Source organism: Populus trichocarpa, chromosome 6, assembly GCF_000002775.5.
Source record: "Populus trichocarpa isolate Nisqually-1 chromosome 6, P.trichocarpa_v4.1, whole genome shotgun sequence".
Lineage (NCBI taxonomy): Eukaryota > Viridiplantae > Streptophyta > Magnoliopsida > Malpighiales > Salicaceae > Populus > Populus trichocarpa.
In genome coordinates this window covers 27,092,369-27,114,267 of record NC_037290.2, presented here as the reverse complement: position 1 = coordinate 27,114,267, position 21,899 = coordinate 27,092,369, and the positions used below count along the sequence as shown (strand labels likewise).

Sequence of the window (21,899 nt, the reverse complement as noted above, 5' to 3'; positions counted from 1 at the left end):
AAACCTGCAATTCTTTAAATATTATTTTAAAAAATATTTTTTGTACAAGGTTATTTTTTAATATGCTTAAATAAAAAAAAAAAAAAACTCTCCTTTTTGGGTGGTTATGATGTGATGCTTGTCCAGCACTATTGTTATTCTATTATTGAATGGCCTTTCACAATGATGTAAAGAAAACCGAAATTGTGACTATTCTCACATGCAAAGGAACGTTTCTTGCACCTTCCGAAGTGAATTCCCTCAATTATTGCTCGAGACAAGGCACCAGGTATATATGAGCTATGGTGCTTGACTGCTTGGCGTGTACGTACGTATTAGAACAGAGAAGAGATAGTGCTCTACTATTAAGCTAAGTCTATAAACTAAGATCATTTTCATCATATGTGTGCTATCAAGGACAGCTTTTTTTTTCCTAAAGAACTTCATATCGATGCAAGTATCTTTTCTTCTTCTTCTTCTTCTTTTTTTTACCATACTACTGCCAGCAGCAAATCAATATTATTTTTAAAAAAAAATATTAAAAATATCTGGCAGCTGTGTCAGACCTGCGTCTGGATCTGGCATGACTCAAGTATCTAGATTTAATAACCATATCAGACTTATGTGTTTTTTTTATATAAAAAAATATAAAAATTCACTTATAATTATTCTAAAAATATATTTATTTTGTTTTTTTATTTTTGTTTTTTTAACCAAATATATTTTTATTCTAAAGACAACTTTTTTGTATTTTATAAGGCTAAAAATACTATTTGCTTGTACTTGAAAATTAAAAAAAAAACTGAATACCCTTGTGGAAAAAAGTCAAAGAACATTTATCCGCTCACAAAAAAAAAGAAAAAAAATTTAAAATAAAACTCCTATTACAAGACGTTGAAACTGAATTAGAAAATACCAAATTGCACCCTAGAAGATCATGTTATACAAAAATGAAGCCATAAAAAAGAAAGTTGATTTCTATAGAAGAATAAATAAAAAGGAAACGGCGGTTAAAGAAGCAGGTCAAGATCCATAAAGGTGAGACATGTACATGAGATTTTCCAGTAACGTGTAAAGAGGATATTGAAAAGCCAAACAAACAAAGCAACAATACATGGAGCTTTTAGACAAGAAATCATAAAAATTGTATATAATAATAATAATAATAATAATTAAAAAAAGGCAAAGAAAATTTTCTGTTTGAAATCAAATCCTTTTCGGGATCCTTTCTTTTTGTTTGATAGATGAAAAAAAAAGTGCTTACAATCCCTTTTGGCTTGTATGAAAAAGATTCGCTTCCTATATTTAAAGAACATATTTTTAAAATCATCCACAATACTTATATGAATTGACTCCAACAGTAACCCTAACCATCTAATCCAAAAAGAAAAAAAGAAAAGTAAAAACCCTTTCTATGGACTCAAATTCATTACTATTGAAAAGAAAGAAACCAGCAGTTGGTTACAAGTAGGACCAATATCATCTAAATAGAATTGCATTTCCTGTCAATTTAAGTTGATAAAGTACATGGAGTCATGGATGAAGATGAACATAACATTTGCATAAAATCAATCCTGCCATGATAAATGTTCTTGGAACATATGTTCATGTCAGCTTATCTTTTGCCACAATTGCAAGGACTTGATCTTAAATGCATGTATTTCTTCAATGACAACCATGATCGTGAAGATGGGGGCCAAAAGATTCACTACTATTTTGGCGAAGCCAAAAAATTGTTCACTTTTATGAAAGGAACCAGAAGGTTCAAACGCGCAAGTTCAATTGATGGATGTAGAACTGAGTTTCCCAACCAAAAAAAAGATCTCATGCCTGTCCCAAGAACTTTGCAGCTCTCTGAAGAGCATAAATTTGCACACCTATCAATACACCTAAGCATCAGCTCCCAATTCCAATAGTAAAGTGTGGCTAATGGCATCTGATCCTGGGCCCATGAATTGGATGGGACCTGAGATTGAATCAATAGAGTTAAAACACAATAGATAATCTTGGAGTGCATGTTTTACAAAGAACTTGGTGTAATAGAACTGGTATCATGTAAGCAAGCCAATTAAAGGCTACTGCTTGATAAATTTATGACTTACCAGGACTGATGTACCGATTCTTAAGTGCCCACTCATCCCTCAGGGATGCAAATTTTTTGAAAGGTGCACCTGAAATTTCATCGAGATTGTCAAATTTTCTGAACATGTTTCTAGGTTATATCCAAATTAATGATCAGTGCAAGCAACACATGCTATTAATTATTATACTTCTTCAGAAATTATTATACTTCTTCAGAACAAAGCAGAAGCTATTTATAATGAATGAAACAGAGGCCACAGTTACTATCATTAGTGAGATGGAATTACACATTAAATAAAAAAGAGCAAAAGAGGATGCTTAAGAAAGAATTTAAACCTTCAAGCTCTACCATTGCCTTCTTGATCACAGGCTTGAATTTACCTGGAAAAGAATAAAATACATTTGAATTTAAAAAACCTTCTTGTTGTGAGAGACAGGGAACTCAGGAAATGTCCCTAGACTGGTCCACAAAAAGTTCTCAGAACCTTTTGAAGCTTAAATTAGATCCATAATACAACATCCTGATGCAGCATGCTCTAACCCACTACATATTTTGTATCTTCAAACCAGGAAGTGAATGTATCTTGTCATCAATAAGGCTGTGCAAAACATGCTAATGAAAGAGAGCATACCATGTCTCCTTTCCACATCCATCAAAGAAGTCAATGCCGTCCCTCCAACTGTCCATTCTGCAACAGGAGCACCCAAATTCCCAACCTGGAGACATAACATTGTCAAATTAAGATACTAAATCAGTAGTGCCAAAACTTTGATGTTACAAGAAGTCACGAATAGCACAACCTTTTAGTAGTCTTATACCACTCAGAAAAAGGCAAATACAGCTAGAAGGATAGAATCACTCACTGATGATATCAACCCAGTTTTTCCACTGTGAAGGAGAGCTCCTGCACCATAGCCCAAAGCATAGCAGTATGTAGAATCAAAGTTTGTAGGCAAACCACATCTTCCTTCATACCTGAGCAGTACAAACCATGTATCAGAAAACCAACAACAAATCATGCACTAATCTTTCCATTACACTCCAGGATAGGAACAATGTCCAATGTCTTGTCAAACAGATCATGTAGTATTGGACAGAGGAAATAGTGACTCATAATAGAGATGTGATTTTTAGTTAATAGTTATAATTACCCGAAGAAGTGGGACTGTCCTTTGAAATGGCCTTTGTATGAACCTTCTTGCTTCCTCTTCTCCAACTCAGTCTCAACCATTTGAATAAGCATTTTCTCGGTCTCAATTTTGGCAACCTGAAGGTAAAAGCAGAGTTATGAATAATGATGCCAGCTTAATTACAATGGTTGAAATCAGACATAAAATGGTATACATAATAAATACCTGGACATTTCCATGTGGATCTCTTTCAAGCATCAATTGTTCTTGAATTGCTGGTGGTAAAAAATCAAAAAGCTGCAGAGATTGATTTGTGAGTTTCTTTTTCCATTGCCCACCTTCATCTACGACATCATGGGCCAAAACCTCATTCAGTTCTGCTATAAGCTGCTGAACCTGAAAAGAAACATCCAATAAACATGATAAATTGAATGGGGATAGCTGTAGAATCAAAATGAACAATGTGTTCAAATAAAGAGAAAAATTGACATTGCCACTATAGTTACAAAAAGGTAAACATCCAATAAACATGATTAATTGAACGGGTATTGCTGTAGAATCAAAATGAACAATGCGTTCAAATAAAGGAAAAAATTGACATTGCCACTAAAGTTACAAAAAGGTAACTTACCTCAGGAATGAAATCAATTAAACCTTCAGGAATAAGAATCACACCATAATTATATCCAAGATCAGAACGTTTACAGATTACATTTACTATGTAATCTGTAACATTTTTCAGCGTCAGTTTCTTAGCAGCAACCTGCAACAAGATAAAAGAGGGTAAGAGAACGTATATGGGAAGCTTTTCTGCAATGAACATAACTGAACAGTAGAAATTACAAAAATGATTTGGCCGAAGAGCTTTCCTACACACAATGTCAACTTTCCCAGATCAGCTTGAGCATTAATTACTAATGAGTTTAGCCAGGAATTACTTTGGAAGAGTCAACTAACAAAAAATGGGGATCATAATTAGATGCAACAAAGGAGGAAAACAAGGTACTTCAAACTTGACAAAGTCCAAAGCAGTCACCAACAATGGAACCAAGTTTTTTTTCCACAGAGATGCACAACACATGATATACTGATAAATTACCAGTTAACAAACTCAACTGGTCAAATATTCAAAACTAAAGAAGCATATTAAAAGAAGCACCTCTTCTCCAATGATGGTGATGTTCGGATGAGTTTGCAAGGCACACTCCAATGTAATGTGAGAAGCTGCACGTCCCATAAGCCGGACAACTGCAGGAAACACAGATTATGAGCAAGCATTACTTGGATAATCAGTAATGTGTATAACATGCTTGAGCACATTTGAGCAAGTATGGAAAAAGCAAATTCCTGATAGCCCATTGCAATTAAGACAGGATCAGTTCTCAGTTGTGTAGTTGCAAAGAAAATAAAGATATCTGGATAACAATTATAATGTAACTACAGGGAAAATAGAGAAGTTAGTGGCAGTTCATGTTCTAGTGCTTGTTGAGGGAGAATGATAGCATGATTTAAATAGCCATCTGCACAATTCTATATCTGAGGACACTCATCAAATGCAATTAGCTAATATTAGTATTTATCTTCACTACGGATTCATTAGACAGATAATAGGAATTTATTTGAAAAAGAAAATCAAAGTACAAACTTACAGTGATAATATTTTCCAGTTGATCGAGCATCAACCATGACATTTCCAATCATTTCTGCATATATCTGCATGAACCACATATATTATTAATGTTCTATTGTGTGAAGCTGGTAACAAAAAGGATATCAAACTACTAATGGAATTAGGATTAGTTGCAACCTCATCCCATTATAACAATATTGATAACACAAGCAAGATAAGGTGACAATACATGCTATAGAATCGTAAATGTCCAAAAATTGTTAAACAGAAATGCAAATTGCATACAAGCAATAATATGGCAACCAATTCAGTAGGGTCCAGCATAATACTGTCAGCAGTATTGCCTTTCACAATTAAATGTGCGGAAAAGATGTCAATGAAATGGGACAACTCAAGCATGGTGGGCAAGGCAGGTGTCAATGGAAAGTGCAAAGACTATCCCTGCACACACACACACACAGGCACATATTTGTGTGTAAATATATATAGCACAAACATGTGTGCATAATGCATGCACATATACATACAATTTAAGACCATGAGTAGCAAAATTGAGATTCTACAAAATCCAGAATTAAAGGGTCATGCTTTGGTAAATTTGCATTAGTGTAATGAAAGTTGTGATATATTAACATTTTTAGGAGAGTTAATTAAATGAAATATTTAAGGTTAAAAGTAACAAGTTTTCATGAAACGTTGAACTAGTGTTGCTCAATCATATTCGTAATCTGTAAGGTTTTATATACAGAGATAAGATGCCGTGCTTCGAACAAGGAATTTCCATCCAACCACATACAATTTTCAAGCAAATTTTAATGAAAGACTACAATCAAGTAATTCCAACAACTAAATTCATAATGCATAACATAAGGAAAATCTGATATCTTAGCATTTTGATTCAAATAGGAAAGAATATTTATACTCACCTTGCAAGCAGTATCAAATCCAAAACTGGTAGGAACCTCCTTGCATTTCAAATCACCATCAATGGTTTTTGGGCATCCAATCACCCGAGTTTTCAAATTTTTACCCCTGATTGAACATTAAAGGATACAAAAGTGATATCAATAAGGCTAATGGTAGTTGAAAAAACAGTTTTCTTCTAATCCAGCAGCATTCCTATCCCAATTTGAAAAATAGTACAACCACAAACTTCCATCAAGGCATACCTGAAGTTTTCAGCAAGGAGGCAAGCATTTGTGTTTGAGTCATCCCCACCAATAACAACAAGCCCATCCAAGTCAAGTTTCTTAGCTGTTTCTTCGGCTTGTTTAAACTGCAATTCATTCCCATTTATCCTATCAAGTCTAACAAAAAAAAAAGAGAAAAAAGACTAGGAAAATATACAAAAAAAAAGTCTCCACTACAAACAAGTTCAGAAAGAGTTGCACCTGCTCAGGTGATTCAATCTTGTCTCTTCCACTGGCAATCATATCGAAACCACCCTAACAAAAAAAGTAACAACCAAATCAGAAATCACGTTCCGCTTAAGAAACATATGCACATTCAATAACTAAAGAAAACAATGTTTAAGATAACTTTCACATAGTACACCCTTCAAATTGCATTGATCATTTAATCTACCAAACATTACAACCTAGTTAAGAATTCAACATCTAAACCAACTACTCCTCTTCATATAACAATTATCCATGCACACACCCAAAGAAATTCGACCACAAAAATCAACAACCTTACTTACTAACTCAAAACAATCCCACGTTCAAATAAAAACATAAAAAACCACAACTTTACCTGGTTTCTGTAAGGATAGATATAATCAGCATTCAATTCAACATATTTGCACTTCATGATCCCAGCCGGACCTCCCCTAAATCCATACAACACACTTCCTTTCGCCCGATCCTGCAAATAATCTACACCGCCACCACAACAACGAATCACAAACCACAAACCATACACAACAATATCAACTCATAAAAACAACAACCAGACCCATTAACATGGCTTACCGTAGATTCCAGAAATAACATTATGGCCACCAGGTGCTTGTCCACCGGACAAAACGACACCAATCCTCAACTTCTGATCTGAGCTCAAAGTATCCACATTGTTTGGCACCAACATTGCTGATGGCTGCCCAAACATATTCGGAAACAGCTTCGCTATCTCATCTGCCAAACACACCACAACAAAACCAAACAAAATCAAAACTTTAGAGATTAATTGATTAACCAAGAGTTTAGTTACGATAATATTGATTGATCTAGGAGACTAGAGACAAAACAGACCAGGATTGCCGGCAGCGGAGCTAGGAGGACCGTCGACGATTTGGAAAGGGTTCTGGAGGACAGAAGGGAGAGGGAGAGCGTGATCAATGCGGCTAGATTGAACTTCGCTATAAACGGAAGCGACGCGTCCACTGGCTGGAGCGGAGTTGCCGGAAGAGGCGGCGACGGCGCCATTGATTACAGAAGGAGGAGCCATCTTTGGTAGTTACACCTAACTACACTCCGTTTAGGTTCCTTTTGTTTTTACGTTGTAAGAGGGAGTGAGTGAGAGTGTGTTAAAAGGACCCTATACTTGTGTTTCGGTCCCGAATCATTGGAATCTCCGTCCCCAACATAGTCCTTGGATTGTTTATATGTTGTCAATCAGCCCTTTTACTTTTTTTATGGTCGGTGTCTATAGATAATTTATAAGTAAAATAGGTTGAAGTAAAAGTGTAAAAGGCGAAATAGAAGCCTTAATTTGATAGAAATTAAAACATAGTAATTGGTTTGAACAATGTTTCCTAATTAAGGGACCATGTGGGTGGGGGGACCCGGAGAGGTAGTTGCTGCCTGGCCCACAGATCTGAGGGTATTTTGGGCAATATGAAAATATTGCAGGCTTATGTTGGTGGACACGTGGCGAGGTGCAGGGTTTGGTTGGGGGTAAATGGACGGTCTGGATTCTCTTGTTGAGTTTGTTGTGAGTACTTCACCTAACCACTGTGCTGTCGTTGGTGGGAGAAAAACCACGGGATATTCCCAAGGATTTTTATGGGATTATGCTCCAAGCGATCAAGAGCAAGCTTAGGGATTTTGGTGAACGTAACACCTCCTCTATGATTCGGAGTGTATTGTTAATATTGTTTGGAAAATGAGATTTAATCAATGTTATTATAATTAATTTAATGACTTCAATCAAACCGTTGAATTTGCCACTCGATTGTTGGGTTGTGTAGTATATATTAGATAGATGACCCTTCCTATATCGTGGATGGTCTTTTTTTTTTTTAATTAAAAAAAAACTTCATGTCAAACTTAGGATTTAAAAAAAAAAAATAGAGTATTCGGTTATTCAGTCAACCGAGTTTAATAACTTCAACTAATCTAATAATATTTTTTTTTAAATAATAACAATAAATAAACCAAATTAATAAAAAATTGACATATAAGATATAAAAAAAGTGATAATAGAAAAAGATTCGAATCAACTCAGGTCAACCTATCAAATCTATAACTCGAAACATGAGATTGAGATAATCTCAAAGAGAGGAAAGTGAAAAAAATAACAAAGACTAATTTATAACCAACCAAATGTTTGAAAACGAAATTTAAAAAAAAATACGCTAAAAAATTAGAAGTTCACTAAAACTAACTTTCTAAATTCATGACCCCAGTTATGAGACTGATAACACATTATAGAAGACAAATATAAAAAAATCATGAAGCAAAATCCTTAATAAAATAAATGCCAAGGCATGAAACCAACAAAAAATTTTTAATTAAAAACCATAATCAAATAAATGAGGACTAAATTTTTTTGTTATATTTTTTCAAAACTCGTTAATTTTATTTGTTAAATATTTATAAAAAATATAATTTTGACATTCTTGTAGAATAAAAAAATCAGTTGATTTAGGTAATCCCGGTCAACTTACTCGACTTGTACGTGATCTAGGAGCTACTTGGGGTCAACCCTTAAGTCGAGTTTAAAAAATATGATAAAAAAAAATAAGGACCCAATTTTTTAGTTAAATTCTTTTTAGTTTTTTTTAAACCCGTCTTAAAACCTATTGAATTTTTTTTTTTTGTAAATTTTTTACCAAAATAATGTTATTTTTACATATTTGTAAAATAAAAAATTCAGTTGCCCGAGTAATCCTGACCAACCCACACGACTTGTGATCATGGATGTGCTTGGAGGTTGACTGGTCTAAGTTTAAAAACCATGATTAAAAAAATAAGTACATAATTTCTTTGTGAAAAAACCTGTTGAATATTTGTTTTAGGCTAAGTTATTCTAGGTAACATTAGCCAACTCACTTGATTTATGATCTAGGACTTGCCGGTAGTTGACTCTTGGGTAGAATTTGAAAACCAGTATTGAAAAAATGAGAACAAAATTTTAGTCCTAATGGATGATTGGTTTATATTCTTAATTCTATTAGAATTCCATTCCTAAACAAAACAATCCTATCCCTATAAAGTTTCCATTAATTGTTTAATGCAAAGTTCTTATATAGCAAGGATTTTTAATTCATGCCACACATCTTAACATCTTCAAATTCACGACTGATTCCCAGCCTTTGGCACAATCCTTGAAAATGCAGCAAGCACACCAGAAGTGATTCCTACTAGGCAGGAGACACCAACCAAAAATTCTGTTGAGTTATTACATGTCAACGAACTTTGAAGATTATGATCATCGAATTATACTTGAAGTTTTCCATGATGTTAATTTGCACCAATTTGTTTTTATGCTGTAAATTCCAATGATGGACAATATTGATAAAGTTTTTAGATGTTAGCGTTGGTAGTCAGCATTCTTGGTGGATGGTTACCAGCTCGGAAGGTTCAGTCCTACCAAGTATGTTGTAATGCTACCTCAAACAGTACTATACAAACCTCAATCAGAATAGTTAAAAGGTTATTCATCATCTTGATTCACTACTTTACAACATTTAATTTCTACGTTGGAGGTTGAATTATTCAGTGCTAGGTGGTTTCTGCAGATCCCAGTCATGGAGTTAATGCTTGAACTGTCATTACTTTATAGAATATATAGAACTTGTAAACGAACTTTTCACTTGGAAATTATGACTCTTGAAGTTTCAATGCACCAAAGTTTTTGATGTTAAGGGTTTAGAATTGCTAGCCAAGTTTAGATAACTAGATTCATGATCATTTTGCATATTGCACTTACCAGGTTTCAAGCAAAATGTGCTGTCACTGATCTTGAATGGAAGAAGAGGGGACCGGTATCAAGAACTCAGTAGTTAAATAAACGCCCATGTTACAAGAATTGCTGGCTTTCTTGTCCTTTGGATTATGAAGTTTATGATGTGTGTGATGGGTAAAGTACTAGAAACAGCTAATTTGCCTTTATGATGCATTAGGGCAAATAACACAATCAACTTGTCTACTTTCCTACACTCCCCTGCCATACGTAAACCCGCACACACACTGTTCTGCTGGTAAAAATAATGCAGTCCCAAACACTTGAAAGTAAAGATTGTTAACACTCGGTGACTTATTGTACGCATCAGAATATTATATTTTTTGAATCCTTAAAATTCACAAACCAATAACTAATCACATAATTATGATCATACTTGTAATCATCCATGGGTAGCTGTTTACAGACAGAAACCAATACTTGTGCTAACACGTACGTAACCAGGCATCACATTTCAGAAAATGGAAAGGATTTAGTGTAGGATAATTGCATGTGGGCATGGAATGTGGGTATCAGTGGTTTCGACTCAACAACATTTCAAAGATTTGGAGATCTTCCAAGGTATAGCTAGAATATGTTTAATGAGGGGAATCTTCTTGAGCAAGTAATTGTAGGTTTTTGATAGTGATGAATAAAGAGGGAAATAAACTAGTGCAGAGATGCTAACTGGGATAAAGGAGACTGCATATAGAGTAATTTTTTCCCAACTTTCCTTACTGTATATCATCAGAAGGATTGTTGCTCCAAATGCTACCATCATCATAGCCACGGAAAAGAACAGAAATGTGAAGCCTATCATCAACTTATTAGGAAGTATATGCTTGAAATCTTTAAATCGAAACGGCGATGATAGGATAGAGAGGAAGGTAACGACTGCTGTCAAAGCAAAGGTAAGGGAGAGTACATCTGCCACAGTGAAAACCACAAAGAATGGTTTGTTGACGAGGACAGGAACACCAGTGCTCTGATTCGGACCTCCTGGAACCGTGTAGGCTGCAGCAAAGGCAACGGTGGCAATGAGAACTGCTACCACAGAACATCCTTCTGCTGTTGTCTTTAGCCATTCTTTGGCTAAATTGCGGAGTTCAGAGTTTGCAGTAAAGAAAAACCCTTCTGCAGTGAGCATCTTATTGTTCCGATGACCCTGGAAATGGGATGGAGTGACTTTTTCGACGCGCTGCGTTCTCACATGGATAACAAAGAGAACATATCTTTCAAAAAACTTTTAAAAGAAAAAATATATACCATTAGACCATTAATTTTTTTAGATCTTTCTTCTTATAAAACAGTCACAAATTATTTTCTTAAGATGGATTGTTATGTAAACTCATGCTACCATATCGCTATAAAGTGTGTAAATGGAATGTAATATTGCCACACGTCTAGTCAAACTGCTTCAGGATTCAAGATTAGTATGACAGTCAAAAAATATTTTGCTTGCCTGTGAATTATGTGAATGATAGGTATGCATAGCAGGAAGGTAAAAGTGAAAAGTCTAAAAAGTGCACCTCAAACCAGAGTAACTCTTCCTGTAATAGGAATGCAGGACCTTCCATCTTCTCATCAGATACAACATCCTTCGATTTCTTTCCGACGTTGTGTAGAATGGAATTCCCATCCTTATCAATCTTCCTTCCCAGCCTCTTCATAGGCACTTCCATTCGTGTCACAAGCTTAAAAATCTTCAGTTGGCGGTATTTGATTGCTACATGCAGTACATTTCTCCCATCATCATCAATGTGTTCAACTGCCTGGGGATATGCTTTGAGTATTTCCTCAACAATCTCCACACAGCCTGACTTTGTAGCCAAAATCAAAGGAGTTTCTGCACGACTCTCCATTTGGTCTGGAATTGTATTATACAAATGTCCTTCTTGCCGTTCTTGCCCTCCCTTTTCTCCATACTTATGAATTTTAGGCTTCATCACGTCGATGCCAGAAGAAATACACTCCCAGGAGGTATCTTTTCTGACTAAAAACTTGGCAAGCTTCACAGCTGATTTATACTTTTTTTTTTGCTTTTGAACCTTTTTCCTCCATGCTGAACTTCCACAAGATTTAGCTTTCAAGGAAATGAGTTAATTGGAAATTTTTTATTCCATATAAATTCTGTCATGTGAGGACGAGTTTATTATGCAGAAACAAGGCAAGTTACATGATTGTTAAGAGGACTGACAGAAAAAGAAAGGAAGCTATAATACAAAATCCAAGAATTTATAGATGAGAAGTGCAATAATCATACTTCCATACCTAACTTAATGAATCCATCTTCAGGCTCTTGTTTAAAAACTGATGGGTTGCATGATAAAATCTGAAGACCAGTCATACCATCACCATCTCTTTGACCAATTAAATGTTCGTACTTCGATGCAATTTGGTATGCCAAATCTATAGTCCAACGTAAGTAAAACGATTCAGCATCAGAATATCAACTTCATATGTTGAAACAAAATTGACTTGCAGATGGGGGGAAGAAATGAATTTATAATTGACAATGCTTACCAAAATGCAGAGAAAGAATGGCCATGTGAAGGATAGTGGTTTTATCACTTCTCTGTACATAGAATTGCAAACCAGATTCATCATATCCACAGACTTTAGCAGCTAGAAAGTCGAACATATCAGTTTTTCCATACCGGGCCGCACGAAAGAGAGCCGTCTCCCCATTGTGGTTGCGCATGCCTAACAATCCAGGTGCTTTCTTCAGAAGTTTACGTGCAACAGCTACAGTATGGTTGCTTGTGGCAGTCTCATGGAGGATTGTGTTTCCTACACCATTTTGGCGAGTCAACTTGTCGAGATGATGATCAGGCAACTCATCTAGTAATTGTTCTACCAAGGATGCTTCTTTGGCATATGTAGCCATGTGAAGTACTGTATCGTCGGTTACTGTTATTACGTGCAATGCATGATCCTGAAGCCTTAGGCAGAGATCTGCAACGCTCTTCGTGTTTCCTTCCATGAGAACACAGTACAAGTCTCCGTTTATTTTCTGTTTAGGATCGATTTCAGTAGTACGGGAAGACATCAAGGGCAGCATGAAGAAGAGAGTGGTTAATGTTTTCCTTGAAACCAAAAAAAAAAAAAAAAACGAAGAAAATTTGCTATTCCAATCCTCAACAACAACCTTCTCCTTTATATCAGAATTCTGCTATCTTGAAGATTACGCAGATATGCCCTATTGGAGTACCTGCAGACGAATGGAGAGCAAGGTATAATATCCTCAGTACTCATGAAAAATGTGAAAGCTATCTCCCCTTTTCCAAAACTGTAGACAGAAGCTATTGATTTCATGACTGCATCTGGATTATCCATCATCTTTACTTGTGGTAGAGTTAGAATCTTGAACTTGTCCTTAATTTATTGGAGAGTTATGATCACTAACTAGCTATATAGTTTTCCACCCATCTTACCTTTTTATTTCTTTAATTTCAAAAAATTAAATAATACTTTGTATTGATCTCTTAAAATACACTATTCTTTTCTGGTGAATTCTTGCTGATGAGCTCCCCTTTTGTGGGGATATTTTCGAATTAATCCGTTTTTAGAAGCATATATTATTAATTACTCTGTTTTTTTATAGCTCAGGAACTTAATTGATCATTATAAAAATGTATTGCATTTGTTAAACCATAATATTGAAGCTTGAAATCGAGATTCACATTCTTGCTTCTAAAATGAACAAGCAAAAAAGAAGAAAGTAAATTATTCGTTGCTTTGCCTTTTCCTTTTGGAATAATCCTACTTTAAAGAAGCTAGCATAGAAAATCAATATTTGTGTTTCACGTTCATGACAAATTGTCCTTGAAATCTATTTCCAACTAGCCATGGGGACATCATTTACTTCTGCTTGGAGTATATATAGAGTGCAATGGAAGTGATCACCAACCAGCTACGGCGTCGTTTAGTTCTGTTTAAAATTTCAGTCAAGGAACTATATACTTGAACACGGCAGGCCGGGAATAGTATCGCAGGCCATGGGTTGTTCTTGAAACATCAGTCTCCTGGTAGGACAGGGGATATTCCGATGATTAATTCAGTAAATGTAAGAGAAGAAAGTAATGAACAGAAAGAGAAAAATATAATTATATGCATGAAAAATTTGTGTATAATTCTTGAAAACCTAAAAAAATACATAAAAGTACGTGCTGGGGAGTGTTTTGTACAGGGATTCTTGATTTTTTTTAATGTTTCTACAAGAGAGAGTAGAGTTTAATTATTTTTGTTATAATCTAATTTTGACCCTTAATTTTTTTATATTTTAATTAATTAAAAAAATTCAAAAAATATATCTTTTCAGTAAATTTAATTAATTTTAATCATGTCATTATTTTTGCTTTTTTTATTTAATTTTTGTATGTTAAAAAATAATAAAAATACATAACTGAGATTGAAATTGGACCAATAATTGAGTATCATAGCAAAAATTAAGTTTGAGAATTTTTGGGCTACAATTGAGGGCTTAATTGAAGAAGAAATTGATAAAAGGGCTTAATTTGATTTAATTTGGCTAAGATTAAAAGAAAATGAAATTCATAGATGAGTTTGAAAAGAATTGCCAATTTAGAAGATCAATATGGGTCTAATCGAAGAAGAAAATTGAAATTGAGAGTTAATTTGATTTAAAAATGAAAAATTGAAGAACCAAAACAGAAATGAAAGAGAGGGAGAAATCATAGGACATATTGTAATTTGGTTAAGGGTGCAATTGAAAGAAATTAAGAAGAAAGAGGTGACATTGACCTGAATTAGGAAAATCCAAAGGCCAAGGACTGAAGTACAAATGACGCTAAAACGCAGGGACAAATAAGAAGTTTAATTTGATTTTAATTAGAAAAACCTAATTATAATTAAGGCTGAAAACGACGCTGTTTCAGATTAAGTGAAAGTGAAACAATGCGTTTTGATAGAAAGAGGGAAGAACATATGATGAATATTTGAAAGAAACGACGCCGTTTTGTTCTAAATTCTGCAGAAATTCAGGGCATTAAAAGACGTTGGAACAACTGACTCTCATGCATTATTAGAGCTTGATCTTGGTCCTAATTGAATCTCTTGGTGGCACAAAAACAAAAGAAACGTGTCCTCTACAATCGTAGCACAAGAAATCAGGTTTTAATTCTGAGGATCTACTACAGATTTTGAGTCAAACATACCCTCTCAGTCAGCTTTTCATCAAGAACTATAGCCCAGCCTTTCCATTCTTATGCAAGATCCATTTTTCAAAATTTGATACTCTCTCGATGAATCAAGCTAAGAGGAATCAATGGCCAATACCTAAGCTGATTTCCAGGGCTATCATCAAGGATTTGATACTAACAAAGGCAGTGATTTTTTTCCCCTTTCTTAAAAGGATTAACACCCGCCTATAAAAGGAACACAAAAAAGTAAAAAAAGGAGGATCACCAGAGGGAAAAACAGAGAGGGCAAGAAACCACAGTAGAAAAGTTGATTCGGTGGGTGCAACGGGACAGACGACATCTTCATTCCTCTAGTGGCAGATCGTTAATTCTTCTCCCTTTTGGTGTAGATTTTTGGTTCCATAAGACCACCTTGGTCTACAGCAAAACAGGTATGGTCTCTTATGATTATTCAGTTTTCACATGAAGATTATCATTACGTATTTGTCATTCCATGCCTTCTTCGTGTATAAACATGTACGAGTAGAGCTCAAGACCATATATTTGTGAGATCAAGACTTTATTCTATTTTTGCTTGTGAAGTTTGGATAGAGTTGCAAGTTGTTCACCCTTGAGCATGCATGTTCATTTAGGGAATGGAATCCCAGGAAGTTAATCTTTCATGATCATTAGATAAATGAAAAGAATGTACAGAACTGAGAGGTGTAGTTTCTCTTCTTCTTCCCCTGAATGGCTTGGAAAGTGTTTGTCTTTGCTCCCGCCCTAGCCAGCACCTGTGCTCCCTTTCAGTAGGAAGCTTAACAAAGTCTTTCCTTTCTTTAAACTGCCAAGTCCCTCACGCTGATTCGTTTCTTTTTCAATAAATAATCGTGGGCCGTTTTGTCTGGACTTCAATGCATGCTGGGCCTAGTTTAAATCTTCAATGTTAATGGGTAATAGGTTTGGAGGCTAAATTTGATAATTTAGGCTATTTGGTTTTGGACTGTATTTTTAGGTTTGGTTTAAGTATATATATAAAAAAACAATAACCAGGTTTATCAACATTTAAATTAATCTAAAAACTAAAATGTGTTGGTGAATATTGTGCAGTTGAAACTATTCACCACTCACAAAACACTATGAATAACCCTGTTTATTTTTTTAAAATTTATTTTGGTCCTTAAAAATTTATTTTGGGAGATTTGATCTTAATTGAAGGTCAATTAATTTAGATTTCTTAGAAAATATTGGAATTGAAAGAATAGAAATCAAAATTAAAAACACACTAAACATGAGTAGTGTGCCAGAAGTTTCACGAAAGATATACTTTGGTTATTTAACTTTAAAAATAACACAAATTATATGATTTCGGTGCCTCAATTTTTTTCAAATTCAATTTTGATATAAAAAGTTTATTTTTATTATTTATTAGTTCTTGGTTGAGAAAGGAGAGAGAGAAAGGTCATTGTATTTCAGCAATAGTAAGAGAAAAATATCGTTGACATAGATTTAGACCACTAAAATGATCGATGTTTTGGTGTCAAGTGGTTTCATTTGATGAGAGAAGTTTATATTAAGTTTTTTTTACCCTTAAAGTTCATGAAAAAAAAGATCTAAGATTGGTTTGATTTTTGGTTTTGGGTTGATTTTGATTTTAGGGATAAGTTTTTGGTTTTTTGAGGTCATAAATAAGTTTATCACGATTTCTAAGGTGTTTTGGGTCAAAAATATTTAAGCCTTGATTCTTTGGCCACTACAATGTCTGGAATCTAGGAAAATTAGATGACGTGTTGTTTGATTATTTTTCAAAAAAATTTGATGTTGTCTGCCCGGTTGCGCGGGCTCTGACGAAATGGGCTAGACTCAACAATGCCTAACCTTTATTTTTTTTCTATTTTTTTAAATTAATGCTTTTTTATATGTTTTTTTTCTCTATTTTTTATTTATATTTAGATTAATATCCATTCTCTCATTTATTTTGTTTAAAGAACCTCTTTTAAATAATGATTATTTTTTTGTTATGCATTTAAATTTTGAAGAGTTTTTCTGATTCATATATAATTTTTAATCTATTGTATAGACAAAATTTATTTTTGAAGATGAAAAAATTTATTTTGAGATAATATTTCTAATATGTGCAACATTGCATAGTGTTTGTTTTTTTCTATTTTATTTTATTCAATCAATTTAATTTGTGTCTCTATTTCTATTATCGTTTGCATGAATAAAAAATTATTTTAATAAATAAATTTAGCATACACAACTGGATAAATGTCACGGCTTGCGAGATTAAATATTTTGATCCATATCTGTCTCTTAATTTTTCTATTTTTAATTTTAGTTATTGCTTTTTTTTTTCAATTATTAACACACATAGTTCTTGATATATTTAATTACATGTATGCATAAACTTTTTGATTTTCACTTAATTGTTTATAACTACAAAAATATGTTAAAAAAGGTTGTGTATATATTTTTTTATTTGAAAAATAAATATCTAATCCATGACAAAGCACGAGTCAAATATCTAGTTATATGTAAAAACTTAAAAATAAGGATTTTGAACTTGATTTAAAAAAAATATCCATACCTTAAAACCTAATCATCTAAATTTGGTTAGTGGTGGGTGTTTATCGGGTTCAAGTCAAGTCATCATCCTTGCTAGTATATAATTTAATTTATTTAGGTGGAATGATGAATTTTAAATTTAGTTTTTTGATATTTATTTTTCACATAACATATCAAAATAATAAAAAAAATACTAAAAAAATTTAATTCATAGCTAAAATTTCAAAATTGGAGGTTCAGTCTTACAAAGTAAGAGAATAGCGGTAATTTCATAAATTTATTGTAATGCTACAACCAACAGTACTATCAAAATCTCATTCAGATGCACTTGAGGTATTGGCCTAGCAAGGGAAGGGACTTGTTCTCTTTCTCTGCACCCGGGTTCGAACCTTCTTGTGCACGTCTGTTATCCCCGCGGTGCTTTACATGCTCACTGGGTTTGCAGGATGTTCAGTGGGTCGTGGGATTAGTTGTGGTACGCGCAAACTGACCCGAACACCCACATAAATAAATAAATAAAAAAAAATCTTAGTCAGAATAGTTAAAAAATAATTCAACATTGGAGGTTGAATTATTCAGTGCTAGGTGGTTTTTACAGATCCCACTCATGGAGTTAATGCTTGAACTATCATTACTATATATTTGAATAGAACTTGTAAACAAACTATTCACTTGGAAATGACTCTTGAAGTTTCAATGCACCAATGTTTTAGATGTTTAGGGTTCAGAATTGCTAGCCAAGTTTAGATAACTAGATTCATCATTTTGCATATTGAACTGACCAAGTTTCAAGAAAAATGTTCTGTCCCTCCTGAATAAGAGAAGAGGGGACCAGTGTCAAGAACTCTGTGGTTAAATTAACACCCATTTTACAAGAATTGCTGGCTTTCTTTGTTACTTATTGCACATATCAGAACATTGCATTATTTGGAATTCTTACAATGTACAAACCAAGAACTCATCACATCATTCTTATATACATCATACTTATAATCATCCATGGTGGTAGTTGCTTACAGATTGGACCAAATGACCAATACTTGTGCTAACCTTTACGTACACAGCCAGGCATCAGATTTCAGAAAATGGAAAGGATTAATTAGTGTAGGATAATTACGTGTCGGATATGTCATGGAAAGTGGGTATCAGTGGTTTCGACTCGACAACATTTGAAAGAGATCCAAGGTATAGCTGGAATATGTTTAATGAAGGGAATTTTCTGGAGCAAGTTGTAAGTCTTTGATAGTGATGGATAAAGAGGGAAATAAGATAGTGCAAAGATGCCAACTGGGATAAAGGAGACTGCATATAGAGTAATTTTTGTCCAGCTTTCCTTGCTGTAAATCATCAGAATGATTGTTGCTCCAAACGCTACCATCATCATTGCCACAGAGAGAAACAGAAATGTGAAGCCTACCATCAACTTATTAGGAAGTGTATGCTTGAAATCTTTAAATCGAAACGGGGATGTTAGGATAGAGAGGAAAGTAACAACTGATGTCAAAGCGAACGTAAGGGAGAGTACATCAGTCACAGTGAAAACCACAAAGAATGGTTTGTTGACGAGGACAGGAACACCAGTGCTCTGATTCGGACCTCCTGGAACTGTGTAGGCTGCAGCAAAGGCAACGGTGGCAATGAGAACTGCTACCACAGAACATCCTTCTGCAGTGGTCTTTAGCCATTCTTTGGCTAAATTACGGAGTTCAGAATTTGCAGTAATGAAATACCCTTCTGCAGTGAGCTTCATATTGTTCTGGTGATTCAGGAAATGGGATGGAGTGACTTCTTTGACGCGCTGCGTTCTCACATGGATAACAAAGAGAACATGTCTATCAACTATCAAGTTTTCTTAAAGAAAATAATTATAGAATTAGACCATTAATTTTTTTTATTTATTTCTTCATATAAATCATACATAAATTACTTTTTAAGATGAATTATTATGTAAACTCACCCTACCATATTGCTGTAATACGTCTACTCCAACCGCTTCAGGATTCAAGATTAGGATGACAGTCAAAAAATATTTTGCTTGCCTGTTAATTATGTGAATGATAGGTATGCATAGCAGGAAGGTAAAAGTGAAAAGTCTAAAAAGTGCACCTCAAACCAGAGTAATTCTTCCTGTAAGAGGAATGCAGGGCCTTCCATCTTCTCATCAGATACAAAGTCCTTTCTTTTCCTTCCTACTGTGTGTAGAATGGAATTCCCATCACCATCAATCTTCCTTGTCAGCCTCTTCATAGGCACGTCCATTCCTTTCACAAGCTCGAAAATCTTCCTTTGGCGGTATTTGATTGCTACATGCAATACATTGCGCCCTTCGTCATCAATGTGTTCGACTGCCTGGGGATATAGCTTGAGTATTTCTTCAACAATCTCCACACAGCCTGACTTTGTAGCCAAAATCAAAGGAGTTTCTCCAAGACTCTCCTCTTTGTCTAGAATTTTATTAGACAAATGTACTTCTTGCCGTTCTTGGCCTCCCCTTTCTCCGTACTTATGGATTTTAGGCTTGCTCTGGTCGATGCTAGAATACGTAAGCTCCCAGGAGGTATCTTTTCTGACTAAAAACTTGGCAAGCTCCACAGCTGATCTATGCAGTTGTTTTTGCTTTTGAACCTTTTCTCTCCATACTGAACTTCCATATGATTTTGCTTTCAAGAAAATAAGTTAGTCGCAAATGGTTAGTTGCATATAAATTCTGTGATGTAATGTAAGAATGAGTTTTTTATGCAGAAACAAGGCAAGTTACATCATGGTTGTTAAAAGGAATGACAGAAAAAGAAGGGAAACTATAATAAAAAAATCTAAGAATGTTACATTTTTTTTTATATGAGAAGTGCCATAATCACATTGGTTTCACTGATTCAGTGAAAACTGGAAGGGTAAGGATCATACTTCCATACCTAAATTAATGAATCCTTCTTCAGGCTCTAGTTTAAAAGCTGATGGGTTGCATGATAAAAGCTGAAGACCAGTCATACCATCGGCATCTTTTTGGCCAATTAAATGCGTGTAGTCCAACGCAATTTGGTATGCCAAATCTGTAGTCCAACGTAATTTGTATGAAAGAAAACATTTCAGCATCAGAATATCAACTTCATATGTTGAAACAAAATTGACTTGCAGATGGGGGGAAGAAATGAATTTATAATTGACAATGCTTACCAAAATGCAGAGAAAGAATGGCCATGTGAAGGATAGTGGTTTTATCACTTCTCTGTACATAGAATTGCAAACCAGATTCATCATATCCAGAGACTTTAGCAGCTAGAAAGTTGAACATATCAGTTTTTCCATACCGGGCCGCACGAAAGAGAGCCGTCTCCCCATTGTGGTTGCGCATGCCTAACAATCCAGGGGCTTTCTTCAGAAGTTTATCTGCAAGAGCAACAGTATGGTTGCTTGTGGCAGTCTCATGGAGGATTGTGTTTCCTACACGATTTTGGCGAGTCAACTTGTCGAGATGATGGTCAGGCAACTCATCTAGTAATTTTTCTACCAGGGATGCTTCTTTGGCATATGTAGCCATGTGAAGTACTGTATCGTCGTTTACTGTTATTACGTGCAATGCATGATCCTGAATTTTTTGGCAGAGTTCTGCAACTCTATTCTTGTTTCCTTTCATGAGAGCATAGTACAAGTTTCCGTTTATTTTCTGTTTATGATCGATTTCAATGGTACCAGGAGACATCAAGGGTTCCATGTAGAAGGGAGAGGGTAATTTTTTGCTTGAAAAAAAAAAAAAATCGCTATGCCAATCCTCAATAATAACCTTCTCCTTTATATCAGAATTCTACTATCATGCAACAGGATCCTGTTAATCTTGACGAGTACACTTACAAAGTATAATATTCTAGCTATCTCTCCTATTCTAAAGCTGTATCCAGAGCTTTTGACTTCATGACTGCATTTGGATTATCAATCATCTTTACTTGTGGTAGAGTTAGAATCTTGAACTTTTCCTTGATTATTATTGCACAGTTATGATCACTAACTAGCTATATAGTTTTGCTTCATGTGCTAATTGGCACTTTATTGAAAATGAACCTTGCTTTATATATGCCTTTAGCTGGTGCTTCTCCATGTTTAGTGGAATGTGGAATGTGGAATAACCTTTGCGTTGATTCATGGAATTAAATTCCTACTTTGTCACTAATTCTGTTTCATTAGTGCAGTGTCATAAACATTCCCAT

The 21,899-nt window shown here is 34.6% G+C and overlaps 2 protein-coding genes across 3 annotated transcripts; both read right to left on the bottom strand.

The window, feature by feature from the left end:
* Positions 1 to 1,458: 1,458 nt before the first annotated feature.
* Positions 1,459 to 7,346, bottom strand: LOC7485379 (pyrophosphate--fructose 6-phosphate 1-phosphotransferase subunit beta). Its single transcript, XM_024581720.2, has 16 exons — positions 7,075 to 7,346; positions 6,796 to 6,957; positions 6,578 to 6,699; positions 6,214 to 6,267; positions 5,992 to 6,098; positions 5,749 to 5,854; positions 4,842 to 4,905; positions 4,352 to 4,440; positions 3,824 to 3,955; positions 3,418 to 3,588; positions 3,214 to 3,329; positions 2,926 to 3,037; positions 2,694 to 2,778; positions 2,398 to 2,442; positions 2,082 to 2,150; positions 1,459 to 1,945 (listed from the first exon to the last, which is right to left on the bottom strand). Exons 1-16 carry the CDS (start codon positions 7,268 to 7,270, stop codon positions 1,869 to 1,871), a joined length of 1,707 nt encoding a protein of 568 aa, XP_024437488.1. The 5' UTR covers positions 7,271 to 7,346; the 3' UTR covers positions 1,459 to 1,868.
* Positions 7,347 to 10,362: 3,016 nt separating this feature from the next.
* LOC7485386 (ankyrin repeat-containing protein At5g02620) lies at positions 10,363 to 21,681 on the bottom strand. Of its 2 annotated transcripts, none has more exons than XM_052454027.1 (4): positions 20,872 to 21,681; positions 12,260 to 12,397; positions 11,518 to 12,071; positions 10,363 to 11,186 (listed from the first exon to the last, which is right to left on the bottom strand). In XM_052454027.1, the coding sequence occupies exons 1-4, from the start codon at positions 21,407 to 21,409 to the stop codon at positions 10,536 to 10,538; spliced, it is 1,881 nt and encodes a 626-aa protein (XP_052309987.1). In that variant the 5' UTR covers positions 21,410 to 21,681; the 3' UTR covers positions 10,363 to 10,535. The 2 variants fall into 2 exon arrangements, with proteins under 2 accessions (XP_052309987.1, XP_024437487.1); XM_024581719.2 differs by lacking the exons at positions 10,363 to 11,186; positions 11,518 to 12,071; positions 12,260 to 12,397 and adding exons at positions 18,565 to 19,495; positions 19,804 to 20,357; positions 20,610 to 20,747 and having other exon boundaries at positions 20,872 to 21,652.
* Between the last annotated feature and the right edge of the window lie 218 nt (positions 21,682 to 21,899).

Coding starts and splice junctions, on each gene's coding strand:
- LOC7485379 (XM_024581720.2), bottom strand. CDS start 7,270: ATGGCTCCTCCTTCTGTAATCAATGGCGCCGTCGCCGCCTCTTCCGGC. Junction 3,330..3,417: donor ATCCACATGGAAATGTCCAG/GTATTTATTATG, acceptor TTTTACCTTCAG/GTTGCCAAAATTGAGACCGA. Junction 2,443..2,693: donor GGATGTGGAAAGGAGACATG/GTATGCTCTCTT, acceptor ATTCTTTTCCAG/GTAAATTCAAGCCTGTGATC.
- LOC7485386 (XM_024581719.2), bottom strand. CDS start 21,409: ATGGAACCCTTGATGTCTCCTGGTACCATTGAAATCGATCATAAACAG. Junction 20,748..20,871: donor CATTCTTTCTCTGCATTTTG/GTAAGCATTGTC, acceptor GTTGGACTACAG/ATTTGGCATACCAAATTGCG. Junction 19,496..19,803: donor AAGAATTACTCTGGTTTGAG/GTGCACTTTTTA, acceptor GTGAGAACGCAG/CGCGTCAAAGAAGTCACTCC.